General features: G+C 35.0%; 2 protein-coding genes across 3 annotated transcripts; both read right to left on the bottom strand.

Moving 5' to 3' along the window:
* Positions 1–2431: 2431 nt before the first annotated feature.
* On the bottom strand, positions 2432–3387 carry LOC114186143 (transcription factor bHLH117). The gene has a single exon (XM_028074173.1). It carries the CDS (start codon positions 3359–3361, stop codon positions 2648–2650), a length of 714 nt encoding a protein of 237 aa, XP_027929974.1. The 5' UTR covers positions 3362–3387; the 3' UTR covers positions 2432–2647.
* A 4620-nt stretch (positions 3388–8007) lies between these two features.
* On the bottom strand, positions 8008–23674 carry LOC114184853 (histone-lysine N-methyltransferase ATXR3). Of its 2 annotated transcripts, none has more exons than XM_028072199.1 (20): positions 23386–23674; positions 20812–23180; positions 20592–20648; positions 17486–18619; positions 16764–17137; positions 16137–16682; positions 15953–16053; positions 14416–15451; positions 14221–14292; positions 13366–13476; positions 13164–13264; positions 11687–11786; positions 11492–11587; positions 11116–11283; positions 10902–11027; positions 10713–10766; positions 10023–10270; positions 9822–9930; positions 9429–9731; positions 8008–8822 (listed from the first exon to the last, which is right to left on the bottom strand). In XM_028072199.1, exons 2-20 carry the CDS (start codon positions 23060–23062, stop codon positions 8646–8648), a joined length of 7164 nt encoding a protein of 2387 aa, XP_027928000.1. In that variant the 5' UTR covers positions 23063–23180; positions 23386–23674; the 3' UTR covers positions 8008–8645. The 2 variants fall into 2 exon arrangements, with proteins under 2 accessions (XP_027928000.1, XP_027928001.1); XM_028072200.1 differs by having other exon boundaries at positions 16764–17134.
* Positions 23675–25477: the final 1803 nt, after the last annotated feature.

The raw sequence follows: 25477 nt of genomic DNA, 5'->3' as shown, positions 1-25477 counted from the left end.
AGTTAAGAATAATGACAATGGAATATGGAACAATGTATGTTCAAATAGTTAGTAAGTATGATAATAAATGTTAAAAGAATTTAATTGGTAACTTTTAAAACCCAAGTGGAGTCCAAGAACTTCAACATATATTTCAACTTCAGACCCAGTATTCTCCTTTTAAAAAAAATAAAAATGTTTAATTGATGTATATTCTAAGTTTTAATCCATCCAATATACTAGGTCATTACTTTAATTAATGATAATTAATTTGTATTTTTTTTTAATCTCTCATCATGATTAACAAGTATGAACTTTCAAGGATAAATTATTATATTTGAACCTATTTAGGTCTGCTTATAGTTGTATTTTCATTATTTTTAATAAACGCAAAAAGAAATAGAAATAACTTTGTCACTATATATATGAATGTAATGATGACACTTTATTAGAAAAGAAAACTCTTAGAAGGTTATCATACATGGATAGAGCCCAAAAGTAGGAAAAGTTAACGGGACATAAGAGGAAGTCATCAAGAAGTATTTTCTTTGTGAAAATTGACCCAATTTTCCAATGCTTTCTAACACTTAAAATTTTCATACTTACTTTTTCTTTCTTGACAAGCTTTTGTTTAAAAGAAATTACTTCATAATAACTTACAACAACAGCAACATGGTTAGGAATAATGATGATACTGATTTCCAATATTAAATCAAAGAATGAATACGCGTATAAGAAAGGATGAAAAATTAACTTAAATGAGTGCCACCGAAGATGATTAGTGTATATACTACAAATATATGAATTTATTTGTAGTTTGAAAAACATGAAGATAATGACACTAAATTTAAAAGCTTTTAACAATGTCTAACCATTACAGAGAGAATAACCAATTCAACAACATAATCATACTTATTATATTGATATTCATCTTCTTTTTACCAAAAGACTCAAGCTTATATTATAAGAACATATTCACTTCTCACTATTCATACTCCTATATATAAAAATTTTAATTAAATATTTTAATTGTTATATTTTCATCATTTTTATTTAACTTGAAAAACTATTTTATTTCGTTTTTATACTTGTTAGTATTAGAAAAAATCAAATGAAATGTATAGATTTGATATTGAAAATTTAAATAAAAAAATAAGTTGGAATTTAATTTAATCTCGATTTGGTAGTTTTGGTAATAAGTGAAAAATATAAAAATATTTGTAATAAGTGAAAAATTGACTATGGCAAAGATTATTTATTGAAGTATAAATAAGTGAAAAATTGACTATGGCACAGATTAATACAGATTAAGCCCACAACCCAATTATCTGTAACTATTAATTTCAAAAGCTTTTTTCTTATTGCACCCCCATCACTACTAAATACAGCATAACACATTAGAAACTACATTTCTAATATCAAGAGTTTTTTTTATTATTATTTATTTCAGTTCTCTTCCATAGCCTACTTATGAAACATTCGTTTCTATGCTTAACGAATTTTACTATCTAAAATTCACAAATACAAATACTTTCGTACACACAACCTAAATATTCTGCATCCCATATATCTAACCTTAGTTTGAAACCAATTTTGTTATCATTAATATAATTTTATTTAAATGTATAATGTGTTATTTATTCTTTTAGAGAAATGTAATACATTTTCTAAAAATAGTAAAAACAATTGATAAAATAATATCATTTATAATATTTTGGAATTCGTTAAACGCGTTTTTCAAGCTATATAGAACTTTCGCTCCGTTCAGTGTCCAAAAGAAGTACTAAATAGACACTTTCATATTTATCTCTTCATACCACTGGAATTTGATATTCATGTCCAATTTTGACGTAATTTTTAATGAAATGAGCTTCATGGTTATCTTATCCATTTCAATACTTTATTCAAAGCCTTTTAATTTATAACTAACCTTGAAAGTTTGTCTCTAAATTCTTAATATAAAATTCAAAACAACTCGAAAAGGACTCAGAAGACAAATGCATAAATTTATAAAACATTCTACTGAATATTCTGAGAGCAAAAATGAGAATGAGTGTTTTAAGTACAGGAGGAATATGCTTATTATCTCATTTGCAAAACCCCAAAAAAGTGTTTGTAGAAAAAAAAAACAGAGAATAAAAAATGTTCCACGGGAAAAAGGAACGATAAATACTTTAAAGATAAGAAATGATATATTTTCACCGTTTGATTAAATAAACGCCCACTTGACATATTCATTTTAATAATATAATAATAAATTAATTCTTTCAAAAAATATGTCTAAAATTTTACAATAATAATTTCAAAAAGAAAATTGACATATATTTTTTAATAACGAAATAACTATTTGAAAACCAGTAATATTAATAATTTTTAAATATGAATTTTGATATTATTACAATGAAGTTGCGAAGTAGGTGATAATATAAAACTTGTGTAGACGATTGGAGTAGCATAGATATGGTATTGTTGAGGTGTATAAGTGAGAGAAGAGAAGGTAAAATAGTTGAGAAATTGAAGAGAGAGGAAAATGTGTAAAACACTATGGATGTAAAGTAGCAGTAATAAGAGGCAGAAAACATTGAACACTTAATTGATGGTATCAGTGTGCTGAAACTAAGCTTAATGGGAAGAAGAAAGCATTCAGAAATGAAAGCAGAAGCTAAGATTAGTTGAAAACAGATTTGGAGGAAAGGTGATTATGGTGCTGGTTCCTCCTATCTGATAATTTTCTGAGGAGAGATAACTGTTCAAAAGAGAAGACACAAAAACCTTGAGAATAGAGCATGGTCTGTGCGACGGGTGAGTTAACCAGCACCTGCAGTAGCTGAGAGCGATTAAGTTTCTCGAGATCCACGAATACCGCTGAGTTTTGGCGGAAGGAAGGAGCGGAAGAAGATGAATGGGAGGGCATGGACTGCAGCACGCGGAACTGCGCCTGAAGAAACCTCACGTACTTGTACGCTTCCTCAAGGAGCGTGCCTTGGTCCATTTTCTTGTCCCACGGCATCAGTTTCTGCAGGCACCGGGTTTTCTCGCTCAGCTTTTGTCTGCGTTGCCGAGCCAGGTTGCTCTGCGGGATCATCGGGGACTCCAAACGCTGCCGTTTCGGCTGGGGTTGCTCCGGGGACCGGAGCTGCGGGAGGCGGAGGAAGGGGGTGGGATGGTATTGGGGGAAGAATTTGAAAGGTTGAGAGGGTTCGGTTTTAGGGACAAGGAGTTTTGGAGGTTCTGCGGCTTGCGGGATTAGGGTAGGGTCGTCGGTTAGAGAAGCCAAGGTGGGGAAGCCATCGGCGAAAAGGGAAGGGTTGAGAGAGAGGAGTGACTGTAGACTGGTGCCGGAAAACATGGGGTCCAAGGAGGAGCCGTCGCCGGAATACATTATCGTAACTTACACAGAGATTGAGAGTGAGGGAAGTGAGAGGAATGAAAAGGGGATTATATAATGGTATATATATATATAAGAGCTTGGTGATGGTGAGAGAGAAAAGAAGAAAGGAGTTAATTATGAATAATTAATGTAGCCATAAACAATACTATTTAGTATTTAATAAGGATTAGAGATTTAATTAGAATGGTGAATGATTTGGATTCTTTCTTCTTTGCAGTTGAAATAAAAAACTAATCCATTTATTATCTCAATAAATTTGACAGTCGATCTTAATTTTTTTATTATAATTTAATTTGTTTTTATATCATTTGTTAGATCGAAGAATAATAAACATTATGAATTGGTAGGGTTTATTAGTGAGAGAGTCGTAACGTTAGATGAATTAATTTCAGATTTTATTAATCGTTAAGATTTATTAAACAGCGTTAACGTTAAACAAATCCTGTTTTTACTTTTTAAAAAATATAAAAAGAACATTGGTTAGATATATTATGAGGAAAATAGAATATTTAAATTAATATTATAAGAATGAGAATGAGAATGGAAGTAACAGGTGGAATGAGAAGAATGGATGCGTGCAGTGATGACAGAGTGTGTGTGCGTTGGTTGGTTTGTTTGTTTGTTTGTTTTTTTTTTGTTTTGTCTGCTTCTGATACAATTTTGGGCTTCTTGTTGTTCTTTTTCTTATTATCCCTGACACTGTTGTTGTCGTCAACTTTTCTTTTCTTTTTCTTGTTATTTAGTTATGGTTTGAGGCATGGCTTGCATCGCAACCGTTGCATGTCATCACCATCCGACGGCTGGGATGCTTAATTCTGAAAAGGTAATGTTTCGTGTTCTTCTATCTTCCCTGGTATATTCACACGTTCTTCCAATGCCATTTTGTTATAATGAAACACTCTGCTCAATCATTATTATATGCACGAAACGTGGTTTTACTTTAAAAAAAGAAAAAAAAATGAAAATTATGATTTGCTTATAGATAATGGTGATCTGTGTTACACTTCCGAAAAATAATATGGCAAATTTGATTTAATTTAGTTTTACTTATTCGTCCAATATGATTTATACGATATTTTTAGATAAAAAAATATAAAAAAGTAGGTGTTTTTTTCATTGTTATCCAAAAATCAGTGAAAGGACAAATGTTAAAAGAATATGGCAACAATAAAGACGGCCAAAGCAACAGTACCATCTATCCAATGCTACAAAAGCATCAAAAGTTTAGCTGTAAAATAAAAGTGACATTTTCCAAAGCAAACATCGATTTTGAATAAGAACTCGGATATTATTGTATAACGATATATTACATCTTAATTCGGCGTGTTATAACTTAATTAACCATAATTATTTTATTTTATTTTATTTTATTTTAACATGCATCTTTATTTATAAAGACTAAAAAATTTATTAACAGTATAAAAGTATATTATGATGCTTCAATTAATCCTTTACACTTGTTTCACATAAACAAAAAACTTTGTATTTTCATGTAATTTTACTAAGGTTTTTTACGTGAATATCATTATTTGAGCACCATATTTAAATTTGGCTTAAATACTTTTTTGGTCCTCATTTTTCATAGTGTTTGTTGCAGATGCTCCTCATCTTGACATAATGTTTAAAATGATCATCATTTTTACCGAATGTTTAAAATGATCCTCATTTTCGTAATTCGTGTTTTATTTAGTCCTTTTCTGTAACGCCGTTTAAATCATTAACGGAGCATTGTATAAGTGGCACGATTTGTATTAGGATGTGTTATGTGCCACTTGTATAATGCTCCGTTAATGATTTAAACAACGTCATAGAAAATGATCAAATCAAACACGAATGGTGAAAATGAGGACCTTTTTAAACATTCGGTAGAAATGATGATCATTTTAAACATTCTGTCAAAATGAGGACCATCCGCAATAAATACTACGAAAATAAGGACCAAAAAGGTATTTAAGCCTTTAAATTTATAAAAATAGATGAATACTTAGTAGAGACCCATGTATACTATTTAATACTTATTATTAACCAAAAAAAGTTGGTAATAGACAAACTTTAAAGAAGGGATTAAATAGAGGTCATACTTCATTGGAAGACAATTAAAGATAATTCATAATTCTTAGGTTACATCTAATTCACTAATGAAAACTTTGATTACAATAACTACAACTATTTAATTATTTTTTTCTCAATTTTTTCCTCAGATTGGGAACACGGCTATTCTTTATTGTCACTTTTCGTTACAATCACAAAGGAAATATTGAAAAAAGTGTTTATTCTCAAGGAGATTATGTTGGAAGTATCTTCTGGGAGAGGGATAAATTCATAGAGTAAAAAATACAAAGGTTTAATATACTTTCACCAAGAACAAATTATACACAAAGCTAATTAACAAGAGTTGTAGACATCATCAAGTTGGAAATATAGAAACAATACAAATATATTTGGCACTTCAATTAAATTGATTGCACTCATTTAGTTCATGACCATTTGATTCCTTAAAATAAAATTTTAGAACTCAATTTTCAATAACAACTCAATTATTATTTAATAATATAAGATTTTTAACCATATAATATCTTAAATGGCTTCCAACTAGTCTCAACTATGACAAATTTGTAATGACTTTGGCATCATACACTTGTGTATAATGACTTTATCATATATCAAGATAATGTAAGATTTTTAACACTATATTTGATCCAAGGAATAAATATTTAAAATGTGAAATTAAATATTTGTAGGTAGTATAATAGGATTCTCATTGCAATGACATAATAATTCCAAAAAAAATTACTATGATAGATTCTTAATACTTTTAATATCATATTAAAGTAGTGGACATTTAAATTTAATTTTCTCTTACAAAACTGACTTAATAAGATGAATTTTTTACCCACCTATATATTATAATTTGATCATATTTCTGATTGATGTAAAATTCATGACATTGTTGATATTCATATCTATCCATGAGAGTTAAAAACCTATATAAGAATTATTCTTACAAGAACTGAGATGACCGTATACTTCTCTTTGTTTCTAACATCTATTTTGTAAAATGTTTTCCTTTTTCAACTAGTGAATATGTCTATGATGACACTCAACAATCAAGTTAATTGAGATATATAGGAGTAAAAAGTTCACAATTATAAACAATACAATACATCTAAAAATGTATTTTTCATTGATACTTTAATCAACTCTTACAAGAATGGATGCAGCTTAATTGTCGAATTTGTCCTAATAACAATAGCGTTTAATCATTGTATCGGAAAAATTGCATTTCTTTGAGAGTGATCTCATATTATTATCCATACAACAACATTTTTACATAACATTATCTCACAACTTATCCATTTTATATTACTATCGTTTTTTTTTAATTGTGTAGATACCTTGGCTTTCATCTAAGATCACTATGTTTTCGCTTTTGAATTGGATAATATGAAAATTGAAAAATTTAGTTTGCAACAAATAAATGAGAAAAAAATTTGTAGAAAACCGAGAGGGAGTACGAATTTGCAATCGACGCTTGCTTCGGTGGTGATATAGTATTCAGTGTTCCTCTTTGTCCCAAAATAAAACCAAATTGAAGCTGCGTTTGCATGCGATTATAACTATTATTTATCCGTGGCATCCAATCATTTGATTCTGCTTGGTATGTTGTTATAAAGTGAAGCGATTCGACAGTTCATGCGCCGCAACTCCCAGACAAACTGCGACACGTGAATGTCAGATAATGTTCATAATACCCTAAGCTAAGTTTAATATCAAATACTAATCACTCATATTGTAATCGGCAGATACTGAACCCGGTCATATTATCGAAGAAGAAACGGTGTTCATTAATTTGGACTAACATAGCAACTAATGGTTCTGGTGTTTGGCAAATGGATGTTAATTATGATGAAGACCAAATCGATAAAGGAGACTCAGGTGCCTTCATCCTCGTGGATTGTTGTTTGTTTGAAGACTCATTTGGTGTCTATACTCACTCCACAAAGAATTCACCAAGAAAACACCTTCAGAAACGAGTTTCAATCTGCTCTATTCTAGTACACCTGCCTCCTTTCTTCTCGAGTCTGTTTCGTAGAGGATTGGTTTATAGGAAGAAGTGTATGGAAATTTTCAAAGAAAAATTAGAAAAACAACGATTTAGAAGTCGTGTCTGAATAGTGTGGCATATTAATTTATCATAGTACAAAACAATCTCTCCCCCTTGTCTGAATAAATTAAAAATACCATTTCTCTTTAATTAACTAAATTACATTTCCACTTCAATTTAATTATTTTCTTTTTTATCATTATTTAAGTGTGTTAAAGTTATAAACCGAAGATTTTCAACCAAACAATCGAACTTTTTAACGAAAAAACTGAAACAAATATTTTTCTCACTAAAATAAGTGAAGGATACATTCAAAAGTAACTTTATATACAAATACAGCTTATCAAGCTCTAATGAAAGTCTGTCAGAAAAATAACTTTTCGATGACTAGTTACACTTCTAAACGAATTAAAAAGGTGACTATATTTTAACACTAAAACATAAATGTAGTTCTCCCTTCCAACCTTGTTAACAATTAGCAGCCAATTATGGGCAATAATAAGGAAATATACTGGAAAAAAAGCTCAGCTAATAGTATCAATTTAAAAATTATTTTAAACTAAAGTATCCAAGAAAAGAAACCATGTTGTAGCCGACAAAGCACAAAAAAAAAACACGGGAGGACAGTCAGTGTCAGCGATTATCATTTCTCTCCCCGTAATGTTGGTTATCAGGTAACTACTGGGTTACTTATCAGGTGCCAGCTCAGTACTAAAAAGTGCAGACCATAGGACAACCTAATATGAAGCAACGTCGTCACCTAAAGCATTCCCCCATTAAACTCACGCACTCGTAAGTATCCGAGGTGAACTTGATCAGAATATTTGAAGGGGGAAATTACAGGGCACCGCTTTAGCGAATAAAAGACGAGAAGACACAGATGACTACTGGAAATAACCTTTCTTTTTTCTTCCTAACTATCATTTCATATTACATAAATGTAAAAACAATGCCCTACAATCAAATGAATTACAAATCAATGGCCAACAAAACTGTACACAAGAATGACTGAAAAGCGGTACAAGGAACGACGCTTTTGGATTAATAATTACAGACCCCCCACCCAGGCTAAAACAGGCAGGCAGCTCTGAAGGATGAACCATTCCATATCTAAAAGTAGCTGCTTTATCGAGCGTGCTCTGACCAAAATTCTCCAAACCATGCAAAATTTTAACGGTCCCACATGGCTTGGAATATGGCAGGTCTGTGCTTCAACCAATGAACCATCTCCCTGTCCAGTGCAGAGTTATTTACTACAGCATCTAACATTGGGCTACCAAAGAATTTCGGAAAACTTTTGAACGACCATATCCGGTCTTTGGGCCAAGATCTCTGCGGCTGCTTCTCCTGAATAAACAAAACAATAGATTACCAATTAATTGCCAATGTCACACTAAATCACAAAGAATATATCTGGGCTACCCTTTAAGCATGTCATTCCTAACACTGTTCAAAAGTCTACTTAAAGGATTTGAATCTGATTGAAGCTCCTTGAGGCATACTATTGCCAAAGACAGTACGTGAGGTATAAAGGTTTTCTATGGACAGCATGAGAAGGCTATCGAGGCTGCGGATGCAGTTACTTGCCTCGCATCTATGAAATCCTTTAGGTTGGGGTTTTCAACCCCCCGTTTGCTCTCAAAAATCTCAAGAGAATGCTTCTTGCAGAGAAAATATCTAGTGGCTGTTTGATATATGCCTATCATTTTAACATTTACTCAGTAACTCGCCTAATGGAACTAGTCTTCTGTCATTGGTCACTTTAAAATCATTTTGCCTATTGGGATAAAGTTTATTATTTTAACAGAACGTCATCATTTTTGGGTAAACTTATACTGTGTAAAGACATTTCCTATTTATTATTTCCAATCAACGAGCCTACCTAGGAAAAAAAAAAGCACAATAACAGAATAACTTAAACAATATATCATGATAAAAATAAAAAAAACTAACCATTCTAGCAAGCATAGATCTGACGGTCCTTGGACCATAAACACAATGTCGAGAGGGCTTCTGCGCCTTGGCATAAAAGGAACTTGTATCTGGTAAAGACAAGCAACCCCTGCTAGCTCTAGCCAGGCTCCGATCTGGATCAGCATTACTCTGGTTATGCCAAAATATCAGCTGTCCTAAACAATAATTTTCACCATATATCTTTCGGTACTCCTGAAATTCTGCTCCCGACTTGTTAGTGTACTTGGGACCTAAGTCAAGTGGACTAATATAGACAGGTGGTGATGTAATCGCTTGATAATTCTGCAAGATAAAAATTAAAAAACGGTTCAAAATGACAAGAAAATTAACTGTACCATCATGTTGCTTAGTATTGGCAGTAGCGAAGTATACCTGTATCCTAAAGAAGTACTTGGTATAAGCATAAATATGGATTAAGTCAGCAGCAGCATCATGCCGACATTTATATGTACAAGGAAGATTTCGGACCTCATCCCTCAACCTTTGAACATGAGAAAATTATAGCGTAAAGTTTGTGAAGTTCCACTAGGTTTAAAATAAACTAAAGACAAACTAGGTGTAGGAACCACATACCATAACAAAGATTTGCGAAGCTCTTTTTGAATATCTACTGAATGTGAAGGATCGTGAGCATGAATTTTAAGCTTGAGATCTTTCAAGATCTCTTCTTCAATATGAGGAGCGATGCACTTAAGAAGCTCCTCAACAAATGAACCCTCGCCTTTCCAGAGGAAGGAAACAGTTGCTTCAGGACTGAGCTTCTCAAGAGGAGGTGGTGCTTTCCGTGGATCGCCAAAAATACATCTCATGACATACCTTACCTGCAATACCCCACAAGAAATTAGCAAATACAGAAGGCAAAATTAATTGGAAAACTAAATACCAGAATGAGATAATGCTGCAGTGAAATAGGTGACACTAATCAAGTTCAAAACACAAAGGGTTGCAAATTTAGCGAAATGCTTGATTTCTTACAAGATATAATAACACTATTGACCATCTAGAAACGGCCAAATGATTGATTTACTACGTAAGAAGATATAACAATATTGACCAAACTAAAAACGGCCTTATGATGCAAGGCTTCTCTATCACAGTAGTATAGGCTTGGTTATTGACTGTTAAAAAGCCCAGGCCAAAAACATTGTGCTCACCATTTCTCCTTTATGATCAGGTTTACATGCAAAGTGTTTTCTTCTTATCAACGTTAAAAATATAGAATAATGAGAAAAGGCTAATATAGATATAAGGGTGGATAATCACCTTATCAAGAGTGACAGCAAGATTCTGAAGCCTTTGGTTGTAAACACCCTCGGCCTGAGTCATACAAAAAGTGGTATAAAGGGAAATATTACGAGGAAAAATGAGAATAGAATATTGCAAATGTCACGAAAGTAGACATATATCTGAAAATAATGTACGCAAAAGAAAGTAGACAGACAAAGAGCAGACCTGAACTTCGGCATCACTCCTTTCAACTTCAAGACATATATCTGAAAAATATTTTCTCTTTTCTTCCAGATTATGCTTTAGAATTTCTTCAGGAAGTTTTGTTCGTTCAAAATTGATAAATCTCACCTTCAACATAGAATATATGTTAGGGAAAATTGATGCACAACAACCACAAAAACATAAAAGAGGTATCAAGACAAAAGAAGGCACATACAAGGCGAGCCGCATAAGCAACAAGCCAATCCGGCAGGCCTCCAAGCAAACAACTGCCTAAACCAGCTCTTCCAAGGTCATTATAGTCCTCTTCAGACACAGAATTTAATTCACAAGCTTCTAGCATCAAATAATGCCGATCAAGAATTCCATGAGAGTCCTTCAGAACCTAAGAGGACAGAAAGCTCACTCCAGTCAACACATAAAATAGTACCAAAATAGAAACTCGGTTTCATGCAAAAAGCGCTACCAACTAATAACAAGCATGTCTTCTTCTGGTTTTTTTAGAATTGAAACCAGTGAACAATTAAGAATATTTATGTCTTCTCCTGGTTTTTTTAGCACCTATAAATTGAAACTTTTGAATAAGTTCAAACCTTTTGGAAAGCCCCTTCACCAGTCAAATTCAGATAGCTCCCACGGCATACTTGGCTTCCACACAAACAAACCGATGCTTCATACTCCTCCTTGCTCTACAGTGAGATGAAAGGTACTCATTACACAGCGATGTACTAAGAATATATTTACTCATGGAATAAAATAGACAGAAGTCAGAAGGTAACAGGACAAACCTCCGTTACAGAATTGTAGTCAAAAGTGATCTCCTCACCATTTTGAATTTTACGAACACTATAAATACCAATTTGATATTGACCATCAACGGCAGTCACCCTACAAAAACAGTGAAAATAACAACGGATAACTACAAGAGTATATAATAATTAACAATTAAAAAGAACGTAACATAAGGAATGCAACCCAGTAATGTAATCATCAACTAACAATAAATAACCTTGTCATTGCCGGGGAAAAATTTTAAATAATATATATAAAATGTGTCAATCGGTCAAATCTCAAACTATATCACAATATAAAAGATTTAAATAGAATATTCCTATCATGCACGTAGGCTTGGTCCCTCAAGCATCAACCTATACAAATTCTATTTTCCTCATCAAAAAGACAGCAATCACAGAGGCATTGAAGCCCATCGACACATTGAAGGACAAAACAACGCATTGGGGTTAAAAGAAGTAAAGACAATAGAATAAAAAGTAACAACTTTGCATGTGACCTTAACTCTGAATCTGGTAGTAATTCTTGCATTTAAGTTCTTTTTAGCAGAAAAATTCAAGTGCATTCTTTTGTGAAGTTTTGAACCCTCTAGTTCATTTTTTTTAGTAAATTAAGTCTGTATTTAAAAAAAAAAAAATTGATCCTTTTGTCCATTTAGTTAACCATCAAAAATATTAATTTTCTACTCAAATAATTGGGGATTTACAATTGATATGGCACATATAATAAATTTAAAAGTTTGCAACCCAATAATTTAGTTGAAATTTGATGTTAAGTATGAAAGGAAAATTTTGGGATTTTTTGTTATGAAATTTGATATTTTGGCTGGTGAGTTGTAAATGAATGAATATATAAAACAAATGATTCAACTTTTATGAAGATTTGGAATACGAAAATGAGAATTTTAGAGTTTTAAATACAATTGGAAGGTGATGAACTTATTTGTAATAATTAAAAAACAGAGTCGAGTTCAAATAAAAAAAAAATAGATGAGCAAAATCACACATTAACAATAATAAAGGGACTAAAACTTCAATGAACCTAGCAAATAGCATAGACGTTAAATAAAGAATGGAAAAGGAAACATTCTGATTGAATTTAACTAGCCAATATTTGATTGACAGCACAACCACAACATGCAAGATGCAGAACATGATGAGCTACAAGCGGTTTTTATCATTTTCAAACGAAGGCCAAAGTAAAATTCACACTTCCATTAATGAATAATGGAAGTTGGAAGAAGATAATGATATAATTTCTACAATGATCACAATCATAATTGTAGCACACAAAAGAATATCATGATTGCATTTGATAAATAGATCAGTATAATCTTTCATGCACAAGTGACCCTAAATGCACACAGTGCACTAAAATAGCAACCACAATTGCTTTTACAATCAAGAGAACTAGTATCAGGATCTGAAAAGTCAGCAAACAACAACCATACAACCTGAATGACAAACAACTTACTTGGCTTCACAGTTAGGTCTGCACGAATGACATATTCGACTGGCATAATTAGCCATATGCATGGCATCAACAACAACTAAGTCATACCCATCAGCATCACCCTGTCATGAAAATTGTAAGATTCATCAGTATAAAATGAAGATGGATGAATAATATCAAGTTAGCCATCATAACCTCAGTATTTTGAAGGGATAGGTGGCACCTTTGGCCTCTCAAGGTAGATGTTGTAGAATTCTGGTGCTGGATCTTTACTATCTTTCTGCAGAGATCGAATCCCATCTTGTTTTTCAAACCACTTCCACACAGGATAAACCTATGAAAAACAATATAATAAAAACTATAATGCCTCACGAATACAAAATTCTTGAAGCATATGATGATATGCTACAGACTAAATTTCTAAACTGGATAACCGCTTGTGGAGTTGATAAGCTGAACAAGCAGAGCGCACCAACTCAAAAGAACAAACATCTCTATCTACAACTACTGTAAATAAAACACTTTATATAAACCATAGATAGCAACACGAGCAGTAGTTCAAAACCCCCAGGCTAACTAGAAAGTCAAGGATCCAACTGGCCAATATTTGTTATGGTGACACATTAGAGAGTAAATTATTGCACACTTCACAAGCTGCACGTGCAAAACATATAGATATCTAGATCTTTAGAGAAAAGATCACAACCGGTATAATGACTAGAAAATACAGAACAAATAGTGTGTGCAAAGTTGACTATTCTCTCCGGTGAATGGTTGTTGCTTAGATATTTGACAAGCTTCATATGTAAAATACAGAAATGTACAGAAATGTATAGATTTGTAAATTTTGCAGAGAATAGATCAAGAGTAATTTAATCATGTTAAGTGATACAGAACAAATCATGACTGGGCACAGTCTTCTGTTCTGTCTTTAGAAGGATCATTGCTTAAATATTTAACATTACATTGGAAACCTGCATTTATCCGAAAGTAGAAGCTTGCACGAAGAAACATATACCTTGCAAATTTAATAATCAAGGACTGAAGTTTCAAGGGTAAAATTCCATTGAGAACATACCTCTCCCAGAAACTCCACAACAAAATCATCTTCTGCAAATCCTTCTTCCTTGTTGCAAACAACACCAAGCCCCTGCACGATCCATCACAACAGATAGTATCATAGTAATGAAAAATAGCAGCGAGAAGTCAATCACCAGAAAACTAGTGTAAGATAACAGTTAAATTATAGTTAACAAACAAAAAAGTGATATACCTTCCTATAAGCTACGTATTTGTCTTCTGGACGACTGTCCATGGCCTTTAGAATACCTTGACACATTTTAACCATTCTTGCATCACAATCCTCCTCAGCTTGTCTTTTAATATCTTCAACAACAGGCCGCAACGGGTAGCTCATTGGAGTGCTTCCAGTTCCAGTAAAATTTCTACCTTGCTTATTCAATGTTCGAAGGAGTGTATCTTCTATAAACAAATGCTTCTCTGGCAGAGCCCAATCTAACTCCTCTGGCATAGAATCAAGCAAAAGATTGTGTGTAAAAGGATCAATTCCATAAACTTCTTGCTCAATAACCTCATATCCTAGCTGCTTTCTAGGTTTGTAATCTTTCACTTCAGGAAGTTCCATATCTGACTCCTCAGTGCCATTCTTTTGTGCACTCAGCTTCTCAGCATAGTCGTCTGGTAATGAAACCCTCATCTTCCTTCGCACATCCTCCTCATCGGCTACAATGCAATATTGATCAATGACTTTATATTTCCTGGTAACTGGAGGAACCAAACTTGCTTTTGTCATGCGTGCACCCCACTCTCGATCATCAGTTATAAAATCCAACTCTTCCTCAGATGTCAAGTATCCTTCCCCTCTTGAATCCCTAATCAGACTTTCTGAATGTACTTCTCGTTCACTTTCAGTGTCAGAGGTTGTAGTATCACTGTCACTCTTTCCATCTTCATAAGACATATCAAGATCATCATCAGATGTTTCACTCTCTGAGTCCATAGATTTTTTGTTCAACTTTGATAATCGCCTCTTAATTTCTCGATCAGAGGTATATTCCACATTATCCAAACCATGTGTCCCATTACTCCTATACTTCCTTTCATTCACTAACCTATTCTTCTTATACTTTGACAAAGTAGAGCAGGACACTGCAGGCAAGTCATTGTCCCACGATTTCAGTAGATTTCTGTCATGCACAGATTTAGAACTCTCTTCCAGCCGTGTTGCAAGCTGAATAAACAGTGTGATAATATGATTCATGTAACTAGCATCACCCCGATTCTTCACTCTGTGTAATCAATACCGATACGAACACATTAAAAATTTAATATAAATATTGGATTAAAAACACATAAAATGTGGGCTGTTCGATGAAACACCCACATTTTGAATGATCCAAGAAACATATGCTAAATGAATAAGTCCATAAACAGAGGCAACTGTAACGTATAATGAGTAAATTATGTCAGAATGCAAAACAACTAAGATATGCAAACCCACCAACTTTAGCATAGATGAAAGTTAACTACAATTGAAAAGCAGTAGTGCTTACACTTACACCTGAGAATCAAACAGCTCAATGGCAAGAACATACATCACTGAATCAGTATTTTGACACAAATATGACAAACTAAAGGAACCTTTGTATTCTTGTCACTATAAACTAATAAGTCTTATCATCTTCAGTTCAATGTTTCCAACAAGAAAAGTAATATAACCCTGGGATAAGATCAAAGTGAGAATAATTACCACCTACCAATGAAAAAGGAAAAATGGAAAGAGAACTTACTTTATGGCATCACGACACATTCTACTTATGTCGTCTTTCACAGAATTCAACCCACGGCTACTGTAATAACCACTTTTCATTTTAGCCTCAATTTCTGCAACCTATTAAGGAAAATAAGCCAAAAGAAATCATGAACAAAGGAGAACTTCATGACAGCGAAAATAAAAGAAATTTTGCACAGTACCTTGGGCACAAAAAAGTCACAAGAGTTTGTCTTCATAATTTCCCTGAGTCTGGAAGCAAGGAACTCCTCCATCCTCTTATAACCGCTTTCAGTTTTCTTGATTGCCCAACGTCTTGTACGAGCATCCCTCGATAGAATGGAGGAGGACTTTCTAGCATCATATAGTTTTGATCGCTTGTACAAGTTTTGACGGAATAATTGCTTGGTATCTCTCTTATCCACACTATCAAAATAGTCCTTCAATTGCCCAAAATCATCTATACCTATACTGCTGGATTTGGAAACAGATGAGGTTAGCTCTGTAATATGTTTAAGACTTCTAATTTTGTGAGGATCCTCAGAAATTTTAGTCAAGTGTGAACTTCGGCTCTTGATCCATTTCACATTCGCAAATTTAAGAGTCAGCTCTCCAAACTGGTTGCACCCTCTAATGTCTACTGTAAATAAACCAGGAAATGAAAGAAGAACTTTCTCAAGCATCTCAGCCGTAATATTAACACAACCCCTTAGAATTATAGAATTGATCTTCTCTTTCTCGTATCCATTCTGCAAACAAATAATCAGATTAGAGGAAGATGAAGAATATGAGACATTTAAAGTGAATTGGCAAATACATATCAAACCTACCAAAATGTTCCACAACATGGCATCAGTGCATGAATGACCCAAGAATGACAAATTGACCTGCATTGACACTTCTTTATAAAACCTTACAGAAGCTCTCCAGCGCTTGCAAGTCAATGAAGCAAAAACAAGGGACTTCAAATCAGATTTCAAAAAATGGAAAATCCGTGCTAGCACATGGCCATCCAAATTGTCCCAGCTTCCCATTTGAGAATCAGTAACACTAATTTCATCTTCAGGAAAAGTAGCATCACCACATAGATCCTCAAAACTAGATTCATCCTTCTCGATAGTAAAATCACCATCTTCCAAATCACTGTCATCTTCACTATCATCAACAAGAAGCCGGGCTCTCTTGGCAGCATGCGCATCCCCTTCTAAAAATTACATGTACCAACACACACAAAATAAGGAAGTAATTAAAAAATTAATCATGAGTCCATTCAAATAAAATTTCCTGTGATTTTCTCTGATGGACCAGTCTAACACACTACCACACAGGAAAAAACACGTGACAAGGCCACAAGCATTGATCAGAAGGGTAAATTTGCTACCAAATGGGCTCAGCTTATACCAGCCACGCAAATACATTAGTCTAAAAATAAATTAGTTGCCCAACTAGTAGTTATTAACAGAAAAAATGAGGTTTGAACTAAAAACAGGTTAAAAATTTACTACCAAAGAAGGTCAGCGAACAAATTAAAAATCAAAGAAATAATCATTACCTGATTTCCAATATAGTTGTTTTTCAATTTCTTTCTTTGGTTGTCTTGCATTGATCCAGGGATCTAAAACCTCATTTATAGCTGCAGCAAACTCTCGGCTCTTATATGATTTCATCACCAGCTCATGTAGCTTCCCACGAGTATAACCAACAAACTGAGGATGCAAGCTGTTAAACAAACTTGAATTTGTGTAAGGTTCACCACATGCCTGAGTTTGCTTTGATGAAAAACCAGATATTGAACTGCTTTCTTGTTGGATCGGGAAACTGCCATCAGATGTTTCTGTTGCAGAGGTGATAGGAACCCAGAGTTTGTCACTTTTCCTGAACACACTGCTATGTTTTTTTATGATGCCTTGATCTACTAAATACTGTAGTTCTGAAAATGATGAGGGGCCCCTTTCACGCCCAGAACCATCATAATAATACCAGTCACCCAAATGTAATTGCAACTCATGGATAGTACAGAGATGGTCTTTAGGAGTGTTAAGGAATTCCATGATCCTGTAAGAACCTTGATCACTAAAAGCTTTGAACTGGGAATCCTGTTCCGTTGATGATCTCTTGCTATCACTGGTTGCAGAGAAAGGCCGATTTGATCTAGAATGATGTCTTTCCTTGCCCCGCGTCTTGTGGCGTGACTCAGAGACCAATGACCCCTGGTCCTTTACTACACATGCATTTATCCTGACCACTGAAAGAACATTGCCTTTCACTCCTCTCACAGAAACAGGCTTACTTTGAACTGATCTACCTGCAGCACTGCTTTCATCCCGCTCATCAGCACAGAAAGCCCACAGAGGAAGATCAAGCCTCTTGTTTTGAGAAGGAAAATACAATTCATCTTTTTGAGGCCAACGAGGATCTTCACATCCAGACTTTGGCATTTGACATAACGAAAAACCATTATTTAGCACAAGTTTCTTTCTAGAATATCTATCCATGGAATCATCATTCCTCTTCCAGTCACCACCTTTACATGACCAACGGGTGGAAAACCAGTCACTAGAAATACCAAAGCCTAGTCCATTATCCTTATCAGATGACATACTTAACTGAGACTCAGAATCTCTAGATGCTAAATCAGTACTTGAATCATAATCTTCCCCGAGGCAGGAAGCATTCCAAGGAAAACCTGAAAAAAGTCGGAGATACTTTGTCATGACACATCTAACTCATAAGTGAATATCCCTTTATTTTTCTAAGATGAAAAATAATCATAATCCACAAACAAGTTGAGGGTGCATAGCCATAACAAAATGGGAAAATTATAATTTTAAGTTCCATATATGATGCAAAATAACAATCAGACATCTGACATGGTTTACAATTTTTGTTTTGAATGAAAGTATACCCAGCCATCATAAACGACTGAATGGAATCACCACAAAAACTTTGTTCTATGAACCAACCAAGTCAATTGCTAACATACGATAGCATACCTAGCCATCATAAACGATTGAGTGGGATTACAGCAAGCAAAACTTTTTTTCAATGAGAAGTAACAAAAGAGAGACAGAGCCAAGCCTAAAATGAAATGCAAATTATCTCATTTTATAAATAATGACCAAAGTGTTCTGTAGAACACTAAAAAACTACTTCAGATTTTTCAGATTTTATACACGAATAAGATGTATTTGCTTGAAACAAAAGCAAAGTGGTTGCAGAACAGTCCCCTGCCCTCAACAGAGTTTGCCAGTGGAGTGGTTTAGTATAGCAACCATACAGACCAAATGGCAGACTGAACGGAACCCGCAGCAGCACTTATTTGGTTCCAGAAAAGCTCTCTCCACAGAGAAATTAAGGTTTTTTGGGTAGCTACCTTGGAATTCCGGTTTTCAAAAAATAAATATACAGGTGTAACAGTATAATAGTAGTAAAAATTAGGGTTGTAAATAACCGGGTTGAGTCAAATTTGGTCCAATTTTCAACACAATCCAATTAAATTTAATTGGGTTAGATTGGATCATTGGGTTATTAAAAAATTATCACTTCTTCACAAAAATATATATTTTAATGCTTCTTAATTTTTATAAGGTAATAAATATGTTTAGTGCCTCTTAATTTATACAAGGTAACAACAATACTTATATCACATATATAAACAACATTCATATAATAATACATAATTCTTTTCATAGTAAAATTATAACACAATAAGTATTTTATCATATACTTATCATGTAGTTGGGTTGGGTCATGATCATTGGGGGAGAAACTCCCGAACCCATCACCAAATCCAATTTAAATTGGATAATTCCAACCCAACCGACAATAAAGGATTTAGTTGGGCAAGTTTGTGTGTTAGGCGCATGATCATCAAGTCTGAAACTCCCGAATCTGTCACCCAATTCAATTTAAATTGGGTGCACTAAAAATTCCAACCCGCAAAAATCTAATTGGGTTTGGTTCGGGGAGATTGTGTTAGTTGCAACCCACCTATGCTCCTAGTGAAAATGATAAAAAAAAAGACAGATTTTAAAGATGATGACTAATGATTTCAAAATAGGAACTTGGATTTGACTCTGGTTGGCATTTACCTGTATGTTCTGTTAAGACACCAATGTTATTGTTAATTATGAATGTCATTAATTTGGAGTAACTTTTACCCTTTTTGTACAATATACATTATTCTATTAAAAATATATAAAAATTTCCACATAACTGTTATCTGGCTAAGGTTTTTGGAGCAGGCCACTACTCGCCCTTATGGGATTTAAATACTGAACAGTATTATTTTCAAACAAAAATGCTCACCTGCCGAAGCTAAGCACGTATGAGTTTCACATATTTATCATCTCCCAGTCATGTATTACCAATATCAAGAAATGGGTCCACATGTCAATGCTCAATCAAACACCAGTAATGGAGAACTCCAACAACAATAACCTCAATATTGCCAAATACCAGAAAACCAGAACAATTTGAAAATTTGCAAAAACTAACCAACAATTTGAATATAGCACAGTATATAATGCTTCCAAAAAAGTCAAACTTCTAAGAATATCGCATCTTAGTAAGAAATATCAGACACACAAAATCATGAAAATAGAATATGTAAAATTAAAAAGATGAAAACCGACAAGAACCAAAAAGCAATTGCGTACCTTCATAATCTCTCGATCCCTCCCCTCTTGCATTTTCAAAATTCATTAGCAACACTTCTGCAAGCATAAAAAATAATAATAACAAAGGTGAAAAGGATGATGAAATATTAAAAAAAGGACAGGGTGTGGGGGATGAAATTAACAACAAATTTTGAGATTTATTTTCTCACTATTTTTATTAAAGAAACTCTCAAGAATTTTCATTGACAGAATAAAATACCTTTTATTGCCTCAGGTTCCATCTCAGGAGTGACATCATAACCCTTCAAGAGATGTTTAACTCTTTCATCAATGTGGAAGTCCTCCAAAAGTTCAGACGAACGCAAACTGTCAATGGGGCACACTAGTGGAGGCGGCGAGGAGGTTAGCATTTCCTGGTGATTCTCATGAGCGGATTGAAAAATATCAGCTGTATCTGACAAGATATTACCAGGAGCTTCTGGGGGATTTACCAGTTGAGTTATGCTATCCGACACAATTGAAGGAAAGTTCGGAGGTGCCAAAGGTGACGCGGCATTTTCAACTGTTAACCACCTGTCACTATCTATGTGCTTGATAAAGTGATCTGACATTAGTACACCTTCCTCCACAAGGACCTTGATGTCGCACAATTTAGCAGGCCCATTTTCCACACCACCATAGTCCAGGTAATACCATTTCCCTGAAGACAAATCTGTCACCACAGGGACATGTGGAGGGGTATCACAAATGTCCATATCCTCCTCCATAGAAGGCATCTCCTCAGGAGGGGGCTCGGATTGAGGAGATTCTTTGTGGGTAAGGGTTGGGCTGCAACTCCGGTGTTCGTTTAAGGGTTGATTGCAGATGTCTTTCTCAACAGACTTAATGGACTCTTGCACACTTTTTTCATTCTGAGATTCGGTACTTGAACAGTTTGAATCCCTCTGAGTCTGCTTATCTTCATGATCCTTACAACAATTTTGGGAATCATGTTTTTCACTTGGTAAGGTTTTACAACCTGAATCACGTCGACCGTCTTTCCTAGCCTGATCAAGGGGAGATGCTTCTGACAAATTTGTGGTACTATCCTTAGGATCGTGTCGCCGACTGCGATCAGGTGGCGACTGCTCAGAACGAGTTGGACTTCTCAATTTATGATCAGGCTGACGACTTCTGTCCCAGTTCCTTGTATATGGCGACCTCTCCCGACCATGGGGGGATTTCTCCCGGTTATACGGATATGGGGACCTCTCCCGTCCATGTGGGGACTTCTCCCGGTTATACGGAGATCTGTCACGACCACAAGGAGACCTGCGTACTGGAGTTCGATCCCTATGATCATAATACCTACCTCGGTCACGTGGGGATCGCTCAGAATGACCAGGGCTGCGCCCATGCCTGTCATAAACCTGTCTAATAGACAAAGAAGATTCATGATTCCTACTTGAATATTTATCTGCCGATAATTTGGTAGCATTATTAGTTCGGTAAGACCGTTCCACAGAACGACGAGAATAGTTTTCTGAATAAACTTGGCGACAGCTATCATCAGAAAGTCTTCGGCTTTTTAAACCGGCATAATCTGCAGAATGCTTCCGCTCATAGCTGTCAGAATCATTGCCAAGCCTCTTCAAGCGACTTCCAGAAGTGTAATCTCGTGCATGGTCCTTACCATTGCTGTGAACGTTCTTCTCGTCATCCACAATCTTAGAACTTATCCTTACATTCCGCTGTTGTCCACCCTCCCACCTGGGAGAACTTTTAGGATGCTGACTGCCACGAATATTCAAATCTTTCTTCCTAAAAAAATCATCCCCAGAATATCTCCCAGAAGAAGGTGTACTTTCACGTTCACGTTCAATTTTCCACCCTTTGTCCCTACCTGAATGGTACCTGCGGATTCTACTGTTATCATAATCTCCCTTGTACCATCTATCCGGAATGAATTCTCCCTTCTCGATTTCATCATTTACACCTCTCCACGACCCATATTCACCTCTCTCGGCTTCCCCTTTCCTACCACCCTTCTCAGGAACTATCTCCCCTCTTTCAACATCCTCTTTCCTCCATTTCCCAGAAGCAATCTCCCCCTTCTCCAGCTCCCTTCCTTTCCACTTCTCACTCACAATCTCCCCGTTCTCAATCTCGCCCTTCCTCAGCGGGGGTGGTGGCGGCATCTCTGGCACGAACTCCCCATTTTCCAGGTCAGTCCTAGGCCACTTCAAAGTGCCCAATTCACCCTCTTCCACTTCCTCCTTCTGAACCTTCTCTTGCTGCTTCTCCACTTCGCCACCATTCTCAACATCATTGCTGCTCCTCTTGCTCACTCTGTCTAACCCCAATTCACTCTTTCTCGCCTTCATCTTCCTCCTCTCATTGCCAGCAAACTTGAACAACTTGGAATTGAAGCCATTCCCACTCTTGCCTCCGCACACAACAGTCTTCTCGGAACTCGGCAACCTCTCCATAATATACTGCAAAGGCATGCACGGGACGCCTCCATCGCCCATGGAAATCTCACCCTCCACGTAAGAACCTCGAAACCCTAGCAGTCCCCTCGCCCAGGGCTGTCGATGCTCATGCTGCAAATGCTTCGCCTCAATTCAATCCTGGCTCCAATTGAAAACCCTAAATTCCACACACAATCACGAAACGGGTCAAAGCCGAAGCAAATGCGCATAATTCGCGCACCGGCGCGCGCAAACGAACGAGAAACCTCCCGTGGAAAAAATACGCTTCAAGATTCGAACCGCGTGAAGCCACTCCGTGAAAATATATAAAGAAAAATTAAAAACAGAAAAGGAAGAAGGAGGAGAGAAGACGAGAAAATTACCGAGAAAAGAAAGATATAAAGAAGATGATAGATCGGAGAGACGGGCGTAGCTGTAGTTTGAATTTGAAGCGTGAGAAGAAGGAAGATCGAAAAGTATGGTTTGTGGCGAGAGAAAGATAGGGTAATTAGTAACAGTGTCTTCGTTCTTGGCGCTTCCTCTCTCTGCTATTATATGTTCTCTTCTTTGCCTTGTTTTGGGTTGTTCTTCTTTGATGTTGGTCTGGGTTAAAGACGAACCAAACCTTCGTGTGTATTTCTTCTCTATTTTTTCTCCTTTTCTTTGTGTATATTTCTTATTTTCTTTGTGTATATTTATTGCTGGTGACTGAGTTAAAGTACGCAAATGCCCCTCGTCATGCGGAACTCGATATATATTCGGGTGGGGAAAAGGGCCGGGCCCGGGTAAGTTTACTTTTAAGATCCAAATCTTGTATCAGAGGAAACCGTTGACTCAAAACAAAATTCACTCGAAACCATATTGTGAATAAAATATGGCAATTGATTTTTGCACCCCATCAATTTCTAGATGCACTTAATCATTTTTTTGGGAATTTCAATTTTATAATTGGAAATTTGATTTGAAGTGCATGTAGTACACTGATAAGTGCCAAAAATCGTGAAAGATTCATAGAGAACTTTGGCACTTTTGTTTGTAATTCATGTTATTTCATATTGATTCTCCCTAAATCTAAGATAAATGAGTTTCAATTACATGCTTCCAAGTTTTGACTTAAAGAAATCACTTGATCCCTATTTTGTGTAATTTTCAGATAAATTAAAGTAGAAGGAAGAAAGAACACAAGAAGAGTGAAAGGAGAAATCAAGAAACAGATAAGAAACTCTACAAGGTCGCTCAAACCAAAGCAATCTCGCCCAAGCGAGAGCTTGGGCCGCCAATCTCGCCTAAACGAAGAAGGATCTCGCCTAAGCGAGAGCTTGTGTAGTGAAGATCATCTTTTGCCGCCATTCTCACCCAAACGAGACTTGATGCTTCCAATCTCGCCTAAGCGAGAGTTCGTGAAGGAGCTTCTACAGTTGTGTGATTCTCGCTCAAGCTAGAATTGGGTCACCTAAGCGAGACCCTTTCTTCATGCTGAAGTACTCTATCTCGCCCAAGCGAGAGTTCGTGCTATATATATATATATATATATATATATATATATATATATATATATATATATATATATATATATATATATATATATATATATATATATATAAGTTCAAGAAGGAAGGTAGCTTGGAATTTGAAGAAGAACTGCACACCTGCTAGAGAGCTGCAACCACGAGCAGACACAATTCATATTTTCTTCTTCTTCTTTAGTTCGTAAGTTTTGATGGCTGTCATGAGTGGCTAATCTTCCTTTGTGTGATTGAATGTAATATACTCGAACTTGGATGTAATCTGGTGATATTTATATATAGCATTTATGTTTTTACTCAATATTAGTATTATTGTTTTGTTCTTAATGCTTGATTCTATCTAATTAATAGATGTTTTGATTTTGGTTTTTAGATCTGACTGGAAAGTATTTTTGAAAATCTAATTTGAACAATGATACTTGATATACTGTGATACTAGGAATATATCTCAATATATCAATTGCTTTTAACACCTGATCGTAATGCTGGATAGTTTGCTGAATATGTGATGAATTAATATTCAGGGAACTAATCTTATGAATTTTATACGCGAGGGATCAATATAGATGATTTTTGAGTGTGCATCAATATTGGTACTTTCAGAAGTTATGTATTATATTCATCTAGATTACAGACAAGGGAGATAGATGAAATTCATTCCTAGTTTCTTTTACTGAATTTTTCTAAACTTTCCCGCTTTTACTGTATTAATTTTATGCAATAGTCAATGACAAATCAAATTAAAATCTTTATACATATGTTGATTGAGATAATTATTAATTTTCACTGAATTCGTTCCTCGTGGGTTCGACACTCCTACTTAAAATCATTACACTACAGTTGACTTTTGGCACGCTTGCCAAGAGACTAACATACACATGATGTGGACCAAACTTCACTTCTCTAATATATGATCAAATGACTCAATGACATTTTTGTAAACAAAATA

The sequence above is a fragment of the Vigna unguiculata genome, chromosome 5, assembly GCF_004118075.2.
Source record: "Vigna unguiculata cultivar IT97K-499-35 chromosome 5, ASM411807v1, whole genome shotgun sequence".
Classification (NCBI taxonomy): Eukaryota; Viridiplantae; Streptophyta; class Magnoliopsida; order Fabales; family Fabaceae; genus Vigna; species Vigna unguiculata.
Note: the sequence above shows the minus strand (reverse complement) of the source record. Positions and strands in the feature narration are given on the sequence as shown.

Bases quoted from the DNA above. Each gene is read 5' to 3' on its own strand.
- LOC114186143 (XM_028074173.1), bottom strand. From the start codon at position 3,361: ATGTATTCCGGCGACGGCTCCTCCTTGGACCCCATGTTTTCCGGCACC.
- LOC114184853 (XM_028072199.1), bottom strand. From the start codon at position 23,062: ATGGGCGATGGAGGCGTCCCGTGCATGCCTTTGCAGTATATTATGGAG. The intron at 15,452-15,952 runs GTAAGTTCTCTT...TTGATTACACAG, and splicing joins ATGTGTCGTGATGCCATAAA to AGTGAAGAATCGGGGTGATG. The intron at 10,271-10,712 runs GTGATTATCCAC...GGGGTATTGCAG, and splicing joins TTGCTGTCACTCTTGATAAG to GTAAGGTATGTCATGAGATG.